General features: G+C 35.6%; 1 protein-coding gene across 2 annotated transcripts in view; it reads left to right on the forward strand.

The window, feature by feature from the left end:
* Positions 1 to 5858: 5858 nt before the first annotated feature.
* LOC119069347 (RYamide receptor-like) overlaps positions 5859 to 14698 on the forward strand; it is an 83162-nt gene continuing 74322 nt past the window's right edge. For both annotated transcript variants that reach the window (XM_037173421.1, XM_037173422.1), the window contains exons 1-3: positions 5859 to 6524; positions 8349 to 8462; positions 8541 to 8739. In XM_037173421.1, coding sequence (XP_037029316.1) covers positions 5971 to 6524; positions 8349 to 8462; positions 8541 to 8739 — 867 coding nt within the window. In that variant the 5' untranslated portion in view covers positions 5859 to 5970. The remainder of the gene's footprint in view (positions 6525 to 8348; positions 8463 to 8540; positions 8740 to 14698) is intronic.

Below are 14698 nucleotides of genomic sequence, written 5' to 3' on the forward strand. Positions count from 1 at the left end.
TACAGCATGAATTGCAGTGTGATATACACAAGACGTGGATTGGATATAATGCATGGAAAAGTTGTAATTCCTCGTGGGGAATCTACTTTTCCTCCTCTTTTTCGATGGTAGAGCGACATCTTTTTGTCCAATTTTTGATAACAAAATGTCCTCAAAACTCAAAAATGGGAACCTACGAAAGGAGTAACACTAGAAATATGTAGACTAAAAGGTTAAAAACTAGTCCAACCTCCATTTTAGATAATTTAAAGAAACAACCTGAACTCAACTGAGCTTCATCCAAACCTGTCAAGTCTAGGTTTCAGGTTCATTCCAATTTGTTCTAACCTTTAGAAACGGCCAGTCATCGACAACAACTTCAATAATAAGCAATGATCCCTAGCTATCGCACTTCTCTGTCCACATTAAAAATCCCACTTTCGTAATCTAATCTGTTCAATCTAATCAAATGAGAGAAATCAAGGTTTTACTTTCAAGAAAATGAATTGATTACAAAATGTTCAAGTTCAGAACTTATTCTGAAATTTCGTGATAAGTACGTCTTGCCCCGAGACTCTACTAGTTGAGAAAATAAAAACAAGAATCAATTCACCCTGGAATTAAATTGTACAATGCTGTCTCATTAATCTTAGACGGATAATATTTCTGAACGCTGAAATGAAATTATAAACTTTTATAGCGCTCGTTCATTGAAAACACACTTTTAGTCACCCTTGCTCCGTACATTAATTAGCCTTTAGTTCTAAAATTATAAACTTATATTTCCCTACAGACATCTTAACTGAAATAATTAGTAGTGAAGAAGCTTTTTACTTTGACTGCGTTATGTGTGTTAATAGCAATTTAGCAACAGCATTAAATCAAAACCACCTTTACCTGTGTAAAATTCCATCGTTAGAGATATTTCGCTCATCATGTTCCTGGTAAAGTAGTAATGCTTTCAATATGTTAGTAAAACATAACCCGAAAACCTTTGACTTCATATTAATGTTGTTTGTGTGTGGATGCCCCTCTCTCGATCATTCCTATACCGTTACATAATTGAACGTTGGAGAAGATGATAAAATTGTCGTTAAATTGTTCAAACTTTAAAATTCATTTGTTCTTGACGTACACGAAAATATGAAGGTATTTCACAATATTAATTTTCGCAACAAATAAGTTAATTTTGGAAAAGTTTAATATTAGTTTTGTAAACGTTTAAGCAATCGCTTCAACTCAAAGAAAATAATTCATTTTCGTTATACAGCCGACAAAAGGGATGTTTTTTTATCCTTTCTTCTCTGTATTATTCCAACATTCACTGTTTTTGCAAATTCAGAAAATAAACAATATAGATTGTTGGAACTGCTTTCATTTTGTTATGATATAATTGGGCCCTTTGCAAAAAGTTTGGAAAGTACCGCAGAAGTATCTATAATAAAGAACTTGTCTGTCCGTTGTTTAGAAAATACGACGGGCAATGAAGCAGCGAGAGATTGGAATGTTTAGGTTAACAGTGCGCTAAAATTTAAACGATTATTACAATCAGATTCCAATACATTGTGCGGTATCTCTGGTAATAGAATGCTCCTGTACCATAAAAATAGACCGATGCTATTGGTAACCGCGTACAAATAGCCGCTCAACACAGCTGATACTATTTGTCCCCAAACGGTCTACTATTGGTACCTGGGTACAAATAGCCACACAACACAGAGCTTTCTATTTGTACCAGGGTACAAATAGCCAAACAACACAGCGCTTGCTATTTGTACCTAGGTGCAAATAGCCACGTAACACAGCAGATGCTATTCGTAACCAAATTTAAAAAATAGAACTTAATTTGGTGATTTGGGTACAAGTAGCATTGCCTGTGTTGTGTGGCTATTTGCACCCGGGTGCAATTAGTCACTCCGTAAAAAATAATTAGCTTTTTTTGAACGAGCTGCCTTTTGAACAGATTTTCTGAACATTTTCCTTTTGTATATCACAACAGCAAGATGCGGATGTTGAAATCTATACATACGGAGTGCATAATAATTAGTTCCGTGACGAGAGATATAAAATGAAGGCAACAAGCTTTGATAGGAGGCGTATAATATTGCAACCGCGGGTGAGATGAAGACAGTGTCCAGTGAGAAAATGTTTTTGCACATGTTGACCGAATGAATATTCGTTCATGCTGCAACTGATATGCCATGTTAGGAATCTACTTTCAATGCATTTTATCATGGCATTAACTTACAAAATGTTCGGATGCTGGTGACAGTAGCCTCCAATTTGACGCCTGATTATAAAGTGTTCATGCTAAAAGCAGTGCTTTCATTTGGTTCAATTGTACTAAATTCGACCTACAAGCAGGGCTTGCTTCAGAGAATTTTCAATCAGAAAAATTCTGAAAATTCCTAAAAATTTCAAAAATTTCCTTAAAACAAGGCATCAGAACAGTCGGAGCGTTTGCTGCGACTTAGCCCCGTACGACCCGTAATCCTATTTCGTCCGTAACCATAATACGTCCGTAGCCGTAATACGCCCGGAACCCTAATACGTCTACAACCCTCTAATGCGTCTGTTACCAAAATGCAAGTCAAGTTGGGCATGGTCAAATTTACTGAAAGTGTTCATTTTTAAAATTGCGCATAGCGCAATTACGAAAGCCCGTACGAAGTACCTCTCAAATAAAACCAACAATTTACGACATTGCCTTAGAAACCCAACTTTCCATTGGGTATTCAATTACCTCTCAAATAAAACAAAAATTAGCAAAATCGGATGATATTTACTTGATTTATGTGCAAAAAACACTTAGGGCCGAGTAGCGGCCTTAGTCCAAGGGCCCAACTTTAAAACTTTTTTTGCCACCATTGTATTCGGCATTCAATTATCTCTCAAATGAAACAAAACCTAGCAAAATCGGATGAGATTTACTCGATTTGTGTGCAAAAAACACTTAGTGCCGAGTAGCGGCCTTAGTCCAAGGGCCCAAATTTGAAACTTTTTTCGCCATCATTCTATTCGGCATTCAATTACCTTCCATAAAAAACTAAATCTAGCAAAATCGGATGAGATTTACTCGATTTGTGTGCAAAAAACACTTAGGGCCGAGTAGCGGCCTTTGAGCCCTCCCAACGAGCCCGCGTTGCATCTTACTCAAAAACAATGTTCAGCAACTTTGTTCTACTCGTCAATACCTTTCATTTAATATATCACAAGCAGCTATTGCGTGCGTATTTCGGTAGATATCGTCGAAAGACTAAAAAACACCTATAGGGCTCTAGCTCTGGAAGGGCCGACCCTAACATGCCCATTTTCGAACTTGACCTTTCTTTTGTCGATACCAATCGGGGAAAAAAAGAATTTTGAAAAAAGGTTGTGATTTACTCAAGCTAGAGGGGTCACGGACAGACGGACAGACGGACATTTCTTTTATTGCGGATTCGTTATCTATGAACATAGACAAATGCTTTGCCCTTACCGTCTGCTTCCAATTCAACATGTTACAAACGGCATATTAATCTTATAAGCCCCCAGTACTTCGTACGGGGCTAAAAATTTGTCCAACGTCTGGAAAATACTGGAATTACCATTCTAGTTCCAGCATGATAAAACAATATTTGAACAAATCATTAGGCTAGTGCCTATTTACATCTCTTTGTTCCGCCACTTTGTCAACATAAAATTACTCTCCGTCCATTAACATGTAGCTTTGCTCGTTAGATTACGTAGAAAATATGAATAAATAAATAGAAAATAAGTGAACTGAATACCAGAAATTGAACATATAGTTCTAGTGAGTGCAATAAACTCGATATCATAGATTTTATCCAGGTTATTGCACTCACACAAGCACTTATATTTGATGTTAAATTTTGGAATTTTCAATTACAGCTTTTACACTTCAAAATTTCAATCAGCCAACGATATTCATCACAGAGTCTCTGTGACAGAGATGTTTGATAAACAAATATTCAATTCAATATTCAATTTATCCCGTCTAGAGGAATAGTTTAAAAAGCTTGTCTCTGTCGTTGTCAGTGGCTGTTTCTAGCGGAAAAACAACGACATCATTTTAAAACTTCGGCAATATAAATCAAAATTTACATAAGTGAAGTGATGGTTCACCAAGAAGGAAAACGGAACATTTTGATGAACTTTATTATTGTAAGGTGTAAGCTTAAAAGCTTTTATGTGAATGTAATGCAACAACTATATAAGATGATTATTGTGGTAGCGGCAATGTTTTTCTTAATGCTATCATAAATATGAAGAATGTTATTCTCTGACAGCCACTTCATCTGAGAAAAACTTAGGTAGTAAAAAGAAGGGAAAACATCTTTTAATGGTTAAAAGGAAAACAATGCGGTATTTCACTGTTGTGTTTTAATGAATTTTAGAGTTAAACTGCTGAATGGGTTGTATAAATGACGCTTACAAGGTTGCGGTATGGCTGGATATGTGAATCTGTTGCAATTTTTTGTCTATTAAAGTAAAGATAAATTTTAACCAAACAACATTTGCATAATCGTTATGCCATATCAAGATATCAAGACAGGGGTGAGCGTTTTAATTATTTTTTTCTCGTTAACTTTATTATCTGAAGTCACACGAAGTGTGCTCATGTTCATATGCCCTTAGCGTCGCCCTTAGCTAAGAATAATCTTTTTAAAAGCCTCCAACAAGGCTCTATTTTTAACACATTTAGATGAATCTCTTATACGCTTGATGTGTAAACAAGCAAACCATTAGTATTTCCATAATTAACGAAATTTGCATAACTTACACATACCTTTTATTCCAGGTAGAAGCAGAAGCACAAATGTAAAACCAGAATTAAAATGTCAGTACTTTGTGCTCGCACGACCGTTCTAGGTTACATTTTAGTGGCTTGGCTCTGTGATATTACCTTTAAAGACCTAATAGATTTAAGGCCGATGCTAATCGCACCCGGGTGCGAATAGCCATTCAACACAGCCGATGCTATTCGCACCGGGTGCGAACAGCCAAACAACACACCCGATGCTATTCGCACCCAAATGACCTAATAATTGCAAACGGGTGCGATTAGCCAAACAACACAGCAGATGCTATTCGAACCCGGGTGCGATTAGCCGTGCAACACAGCCAATGCTATGCGAATAGCGTCAGCTGTGTTGTCTGGCTAATCGCACCCGGGTGCGAATAGCATCTGCTGTGTTGTATGGCTAATTGCACCCGGGTGCGATTAGTCACTTCCTAGATTTAATGCTCCTGCAATTTATAAAAGTAACAAGAGTGCTATCGATAAATAAGTAGATAAATGCAGAAAGGGAACATGTCACAGTAGCGAATTACAAGAAAAATGAAATTTCATTTTTCTTATAATTCGCTAATGTGACATGTTCCGTTACTGCATTTAACTATCCATAATTGAGTTCAAAGCCTTCAAGTACGGATAGAGTGGGTCGGTCTTAAACTTTAATCTAATTTACCGTTAGATAAGAAACCAAAACTTTTGGGTGAATTATTTGACCCTCCTTGAAATGAATTAATCTTTTTTTTACCTGTTAGACGTCAATCTGTGCGAGAGTTTAAAACTTAAAAGGATACATCTTGTCTGTGTGACTATAATATGTCAGACAGCGTTGAAAGCGCGTCGTTTAGATTCTTTAATGTTCATGCAAATCACATTTAAAGCTTTAGAAACAATGTACGAAATGAAATGTTAGACAGTAGTTTCCGTTTACGTATCCATCCAAATTTACTTCTTAATATTGCACGTTGGCACATTTAGTTTTATGGCACTGAAACTGGCAGTCCAACCATCAAACCGAAAAGTGAACCGGAAGTAAACAAGATTTTGTTTTGTTAGTTTTTTAAAACAAACTGTTATCGAATGAGTAACAAAAGTGTCTAACGAAAACTACTATTGATGTAATGAGAGTATGTGAACTAACTATTTGAACTGACAACTTTAATGGTGAAAAAAATCAGTGAAATAAAACAGCAAAAATGAGTTCGTTAAGCCTGCAAGACATATTGCTTACGAACAATTCAACATGGTCATATCTAGTGGACATATCGAATGGGTCAATAAATGGACAATACGCGCCAGCCTATCCACACGGTGGTGAAGTGATCGAACCGTTTCCGTATTACAATCATTCATTATGTGATAAAGGATATTTAAGTGAACGAGACGGTTTATCGAGCACATATTTTCAAACCACCGTTTACATTATGTACATTTCCATATTTTTGGTGGCATTATTCGGAAATGGCATCGTATGCTATATTGTGCAATCATCGCCCCGATTGCATACGGTTACGAATTTTTTTATATTTAATTTAGCTGTTGGTGACATATTGATGTCCTTGTTTTGTGTACCATTCTCTTTTGTCTCGATATTGCTGCTGCATTATTGGCCATTTGGGTCAGTGATGTGCCATTTAGTTAACTATTCCCAGGCTGTTTCCGTGTTGGTAAGTGCCTACACGTTAGTGGCTATTAGCGTGGACAGATATATAGCGATAATGTGGCCGTTGAGACCGAGGATAACAAAACGGTAAGTGATGCGAGCAAATAAAAACTTTCATTTGTCTTTTATAATTCAGCAAATTGTATTGAATTGGAAGATGTGAACGTTGTGATAAAACAGCAAATAAAAAATGAGTTTATCCATTCGGTGCTTTTTTTTGTTCAATTAAAGCGAACAAAACTGTAAATTACGGACATAATTGCAAGTAGAATAATGTAAATGTAACACATGCACGAATCATTTAAGCTCATGTCTATTTATAATACCAATCACCGTCTAATGGTATTTTTATACGGGTAATTGTAGTTTTCTCTCTCTCTCTCTCTCTCTCTATTAATGATAATTAACATTCCATTACATTTTCATTCAGTGAATTGAATTTATCGACACATGCACAGTTTTCAGGATTATAGAGACCATGGTCAAACAAAATTCGATTTTCGAGTAAAAATATTACATGAAATTTACACAAATCGATATTCAACCAGGCATGAGCGCCGACGGAGAAACCTCGGCGGCGGCTAGCCGAAAAAAATTTCTCGGCGGCGGCGAAAAAATCGGCTTGAGCCGGCTTAAAACGGCTCGGCTGGAGGTTCCTTTTTAACTTTTTTCAAAATAAAAACGTTTAGATAAATTCATGGAAAATGAACTAGTAAGCATGAAAATGAAATTGTACGGAAAGCGAAAATGTAGGTAGATTAGGTTGTTCAAAGTGCAAGTGGAACTGGTCTTGTTACAAGCAAGTCTCTAAGTCTAAGGTTCACTAACGCGTCACGTTTTATTGCCTCAAAACTTGAAATAAATGGAAAATCATGCTCCGGTACACTCATTTAACTTATTAAGAAAATGGTTTTCGAGAAGAAATCGAAAGCTCACGAAAATCAAGTAAAAATTGAAAAGAAAAAAAATCGAGAAAATTCGCAAAGATCGATAAAGTTTTCTCAAATTTGTGAATTAACTGATTGTGCGCCTTCGGCTCGTTCCGCAAAGGTCATACTTGCCAAAACAACAAACTTAGAAGCGAGGACGTAATATACCATTCTGGAAAATTCATGAAAATTCAAGAAAATTTTCAAAATTTTCTTAATTTTGAAAAAAAAAATTCAAAATGTACTTGAGCTGCTTAGGATCAACAGGAATCTCGGTTTTCAAAATTATTTCACCCATTCACCTTTCGAAATCTTTATTTCATTTTCCAGCCGTTTCAAGCCGGCTTGAGCCGTGTTTTTGGCACCGGCTCGGCTGCGGCGCGGCTTGCTCAAAAATGGCCGGCGGCGGCTTGATCGGCGGCTTATTTTCGGCGGCGCTCATGCCTGATTCAAACCTGTTTCTCAGTTACTCACTATTGTTGAGGTGACATGATATTTTTACCGTATGATTATCGTCCAGAAGATGAAAATATGCGTCCAGAAGGCGATAATAACGATAATATCACCCTCTAGGCGATATTATGGCCATGGGACACGATGTCAATGTCGGCTTCGCCTCGGGTTCACAATCTAGTACGTTTCATACGTTTCTTGTTACATAAATGACTATTATTCAACTGACAATTTATTTCCAATAAGTTTATAATGCTCTGAATATGGGCGTCAGTCAGGACGGAAAACTAAACTTGAAGAAAGAGTTTCGAGTAGCTCCTTTCCGGCATTTGGCTGAGAGACTCGAATAGATAAACTATAGAGAATGTAACTGAGACAGAATATTATGTTAAAACTAATGAAGTAAAAGATTCTTGAAAGCTTCTACCGTTCCACATTTTTGATTATTTTTTTTTACTGCCGACCCCATATTAACTCATTCAATATAAATGTTTTCTTCGAAATATTGATAACGATAAATCAAATACAGGTACGCCAAATGTATTATATTCGTGGTCTGGACCATCGCTTTGTTAACGGCTATACCGATACCCGTCGTATCAAAATTAGAACAGCCTGACGGATGGCATCGTCAATGTGGAAAGTAAGTGAATTGTTAATTTTTTTATTAAAAACGTAATGAATGACTATTTCAAACAAACATTTCTGTTCACATTAACAGACACATATGTCAAGAAAATTGGACATCGGCTATGTCGAACTATTACTATACATTAGCTCTACTAACACTGCAATTCGTGATTCCATTAGCCGTATTAATATTCACATATACACGGATTGCTATCGCAGTTTGGGGTAAACGTCCACCGGGTGAAGCTGAAAATTCTAGAGATCAACGAATGGCCAGATCGAAAAGAAAGGTAAGTTATTCTACAGAAAAAAAATGCAATTATTTTACACCGCGTGACCTCTATTGTGTTGTTATACGCTGAATCGACGTGATTGATTCGTCCAAAAGTCATGTCTAGACGTATAAACACCGAACCACCATTTCAAATGTTCATTTTCACTTTTGAATTATGCATAAGTGATAAACTCGTTAGAGCATTTGTTTAGACAATCAATTACTAATATACAGCACCATGACGACGTCGACGTCAGTTGGCAAATATGTTCTGTATCACGATGATATTTGATTTAATTTGTTTCCATATCCAAGCCGTAACTTATATCAATTCATTGACAAGAATCACACTATAATATGTTACTGTATGGTTTAATGCTCCTTGCTACATACATATCATACTCATTCGTCTATCAACACACTACATTTGCCAGAATGTAAACACAAAACTTCTTTACATAATAATGATATTAAATTATGACAGATTATTACATGCAGACACACATCGTTCGTATCAGACCGAAAAAGGGATAAAGTGTACATACACCTTTCGCTCAATAGGATGCTGTGTGTCGAATTATGCATGGATGGAGATAAAAACATTTTTCGCTGACTTCATTATATTTATTCTACTACGTGATCAAAGACATACAAATTCTTTGTTTTGGGACCAGCAGTGGCAATTCGATGAATTGTGCTGAGATTCCTTGAAGAAAGCAAATGTACTGCAGTTTTATAAATTTATTAGAACATCGTAATATGTTGACTTGTCACAGCAGTATAGCGGCGATCCTATATTAAACCATAAATAATATACCTCTAGGTGCTCTCAATTAACTTTAGTAATTTTGAAATTAGTTTTTGTAAAACTTAGGTAAATGTGAATATGAATTGGGAAAGATCTATGGTAGTCAAATCAGTCAATCGGTTGCAAGGACTATCATCATGCAAAGTATTTTAGAGTGACTTTTCGGGATTTTTGTTTTTTTTTTTTCATTTCTTTTACCAATTTTGTCCTAAATTTTCCCGGTTTTCTTCAAAATTTTTACTACAGTGGGCGACTTTCAATTGACAAGCATTAGCATCCGATAAACAGCTGAAACGAAATACGTCACTTATTTCAAAGTCATCGACTGTATTTTACCAAAAAATGATGTTGCCAGAAGAATCAGAGAAGGGATACAAACAAAAGATTGTAATTGAATTTTGAAATAGAGTACATTTAGCATAAAAAAGAGGACGCCTCTACTGTCAAAAAAGAGGTCTTGTTCCCTTGACTGTAAGTCGGAAAATACCCTAGAATGTTTGTATACCAAAGGTTGTATGAAATGTTATGAAAAACGGAATTGTTTGTCCCAATATTTTGCTTGTATACACGATAACTTGAGTAATTATCAACCAATTACCAATTTTATTTTTTTAATCGACGCAGAATTGAATTCCTGAGGTTAAGTTCGAAGATGGGATATGTGGGATTAAGGATCTGGAAGTTATTCCAGAAAAACAGAATTTTCCACTGTTGGAAAATTCAATCAATCGAAAAAGATTACTTTGATGAAATTTGATTTTGTCGGTTATATTAGCTATCGCGCATGTTAGTTGGCTATCACGGTGATAGTCAGCTATCACGGTGATAGTCAGCTATCACGGTGATAGTCAGCTATCACGGTGATAGTAAGCTATCACGGTGATAGTCAGCTATCACGGTGATAGACAGCTATCACGGTGATAGTCAGCTATCACGGTGATAGTCAGCTATCACGGTGATAGTCAGCTATCACGGTGATAGTCAGCTATCACGGTGATAGTCAGCTATCACGGTGATAGTCAGCTATCACGGTGATAGTCAGCTATCACGGTGATAGTCAGCTATCACGGTGATAGTCTGCTGTCACGGTGATAGTCAGCTATCACTCATGATAGTTTTCTACAACGGTGATAGTCAGCTATTACAGGCAAAATTAGCATATTTCACGCCATGACATAAAATATTTATAAAATTTTATGAAAAACCAATTTCTGAATCGTTATTCAAATGTATGGAATGACACTAAAAAAGCAATCAAACAGAAAACTTTAAAACTCCCACGAGTGTGAAGTTTGCGGCCAGAGCGAAGCGAGGGCCGTAATTCGCACGAGTCGTGCTATTTTATTCATGATTAAAGGTTTTGTGAATGTAGAAAGTACCGGGGGGTACATAAGTGTAAGGGAAGAACGACTGCTAGGAATTTCGCGCCGCGCCTTATATTTTGTATAAGGAAAATGTCACTTTGTGGGTTATTGTGAATGACACGGCGCGAAATTCCTCAACACCGGAAGAACGTCTACCGTCCTATTTTATATTGTACCAAAGTGAAAGAGTCCTCTAATCGTTCCAAATTCGCATCTTTTACTTTTGTTTAACAATAAGACTAAAACTGAATAATAGACGACTTATACGAGTGGGAAGTTTGCGGGCAGAGCGGAGCGAGGGCCGTAATTCACACGAGTCTCTGTCTATTTATGTATTGTTGATTAAAAATCTGGCCGCAAATTTACAAGAAAATAGAGAACAGAAAAAGTGGTTTTCCAAAAAAACTTGTACTCAAGCGAAGGTTTTATATCAGTTATTTGTGATGTTTCGGAAGATTAACAACGGAAAATAAAATGAAATTGATTAAAAATATATTGAAAAAATTGTCAGTCAAGGGACCTGACCCGCCCAAAAGGTGGGGCCTAGTATATTATAGAATTGTAATATCTCTGTACAATTAGACAGACATTGCATTCGTGAAGATATTATTTTGTTAGTGCAACATTATGCGAATATTTTTCTACCCCTTTTTTTCTTAAATTAAATTTGATTTTCTTTCCTGAGAGAATTTGGTGTTTTACAAAACGTCAGACAATTTTCTGTATTGTAAAATTCCTAACTTTAAAATTCAAGGATATAATATTAAGATAGTGTACGTTGCGAGCGGAGCGAGCGTAATTTTTTGGTACCAAAGAATTTTTTGTTATGGAAAGTCATTAGTTGAAGCCACGCAGAGAAAAGGTTTTGCTCTATGGGTATGGACTGCGTCAAGTTTACGTAAAAAAGAGTCATGCCGATAATTGCTCTGCTACTGCTTGCAAAGGTGTCATTTAAAGTCTTTACGATTATTTGTAATTGACATATTCTTGGCACATATACTAAATTATTCGACAAACAGCGTTAAAAGACAGCTGTCATTATTCAAGTGTCATTCACCGTGATGTACAAATGCAAATAAATAAGTCGTGACGTAGATGAAATGCAATTAAAATGATAAAAATTTCAATGTCAAATTTATTTAGAGAGAAAAAAAAACCTAATCCAAGATGTCCGTAGGAGTGCATCAGAAGTGACAAAGTAATTTATCATCACCTAAACTCAGTTTAACATAATAATAGCACAATGTGTTATGTATGAAAGAGTTTTGCATATTTTTTCTATAAAAAAAGACATCACGTCACACTATATTGCATACACACAGTGCTGGTATATAAATTATATCACTTCTGTGTGCAACGTATATTCAGGTTGCGTTTATGGAAATCACTGTTGTTATAATTTTATCTCTGCGCTTCTCAGTTGATGGAACTTGAAACTACTTTCAGTTATTAGATCGTTTACACTAGCTCACCATTTTTTTATAAAGCCAAGGGTGTTGATGCGATAGCATGAATAATGCGAGTAATTATGAGCTTTTACTGCTGTTTACCTCAAACAGAATTTTATTTATTGCGTGCATAATATGTGAAGGTATTTATTGGCTTTTCAGTGACAACTTACATCGTTCATACTGCAAAATTCGTGGAAATGTTATACAGAAAATTCGAAGCAATTGATTTTAGTTCGACATGTAAGGCCATAGTGGCAATGTTGTCATGTAAATTCGTTGGAAAATCTAGTTATTGGACGAATAGAATTTTAACAAATTGAAATTGATCGAATTCTATTTTAAAATTTGCAATTTGCAGTTAATTTATAGAAGGCACGTTCTGTCCACTAGTCTACGTCCATTAATGAAAAAAATTCCTTTCATCTCTGCTTTATTAGCAAATCCTAACAATTTGACGGAAATATTTATTTCAAAGCATTTGGATGCGATTACTGCTTTTACCGTATGTTGTCCCATCCCATTTCAGGTCTATTGGTATTGATGGTAAAACATTTATTGTCGGAAATGTTTTGTGGTATCTGTGGCAATATCAAAGGACGTCGAAAATAGCAATTGAATGTGAAGCAGGGCGAGGTTTAAGAACTTTTCAACTACAAGGATATTTGAAGAAAAAAAATGATTCTTTCAATGTCATTCTTTTCACTCACTGTTCGTTTGTGACTCATTTTGTTCTGCAATATAAATTTTCAAAAAAACAAACTTTTCACTGAAAAGATACACAATGTGAAAAGGGTGTTTTATATTTTGTGACGATCGCCACAGCGGTTGCTTGTTCTGTTGAGGTAGTTTTCTTTTGTTACTTTTTTTTATCTCTTAGACAGAAAAAAGTGTTTATAAAAATTGTTATTAAAAAAGTTTGCTCAACAAATGAAACTCTTAAAAAAAGCTATTTGTGCAACAAGTTGAGTGGCGAAGTTTTTGTTTAATGAATAGATATGAGTTTATCACAGATATAAGAAGGAGATTGGCAATACGAGCAATGGGAGCAATGGTATTGCAAATTGATTTGAGTGCAGTAATTCTATTTCATGAAGAATATTTCATTATAAGTGCCACCAATGCTGGTTACGTAACTGATAACTACCATTCAAATGGCAAAGTTATGCAACAGAGTTGTACAATTTATAATCTCAGTCTACCAGACGATATAGAAGCATTATAAATCGCATATTTTGCTGCAAACGTTGATATTGAAACTAGCAATTCACATAAGTTCTGAGAAAACGGGATTACAGTAAAGTAGAGGAAGTGATTGATTTACTTTATGTGTTGTACAAGCTCAAAGAAAGGCGGTTGCGTATCTAGAACCAATATCAATAGATAACACTCTTTGATTAAACCGTTCTTAACCTGTGAATGCAACAAATCTCATCTATTGACATTAATATAGTGCACGTGTCTGGTCCCCTAACGCTCGCCGTCAAAATTGATTCTATATACAATATTTGAAGGAAGTGGGCTGTTGATGGAAAGTGTGAACAATCATTTTGAAAATTGCCGTCAGTCATGTCGAATCTTTTACGAACAAACTGAATTGGGTAACATAAAGCAATTTGTGCAGAAATGTCAACCCGTTCTTAATTGATGTTGTTTTACCAGTTAAGTTATAATTGCAGGAAATTACTTTGTTCGAGAACGTCAAGAAAAATTTTTGGTAATTTTTGTTTTTTGTTATCCGGTTGATATTATCTCACACGTGTTTTGTTTTCCCCGACAATTAGGCATTCGTGTAGTACGGCATTTTGGTTTATTTTGGTTGTTTCATGTATAAATTATGATTATGTTCCTTCCTTTGCGCAGACAAATTGTGAGTACCAATCTAATTTTATTAGATTTATCGATCTGGACTTTGTATCCCGAGTTGAATGCTAGAAATATGAACACCGAGTGGAAAAGTAGTTACTTATGCTACCGAGTGAGTAAGTAAGACAATACGCATGGTGTGCTTTAAAAAACATAGCTAACGCCGACCCGTACGAAACACCTATTCGTATCAAAAGCCTTTACTGTGAAACTCTTCATTTCTTTTACTTCATTCTCTACTGAAAAGCTATTCGCCCTTTAAAATCACTTACATTATCTTTCTTTGCCTTGTTATCATATACAAATAAATTGCCGGAGGCAATATAGACAGCCCCGTACGAAGTCAACTTTCATAAATTCCTATTTAAACAGCTATATACCGCTATATTTACCTATATTTTCCTATAAATAAACATTTCACAGATGAATATGCTATTATATAGCTCTATATGCCTGTATATAGCTCAATATAGGTGAATATAGATATAT

This window comes from Bradysia coprophila (assembly GCF_014529535.1).
Source record: "Bradysia coprophila strain Holo2 chromosome X unlocalized genomic scaffold, BU_Bcop_v1 contig_26, whole genome shotgun sequence".
NCBI lineage: Eukaryota > Metazoa > Arthropoda > Insecta > Diptera > Sciaridae > Bradysia > Bradysia coprophila.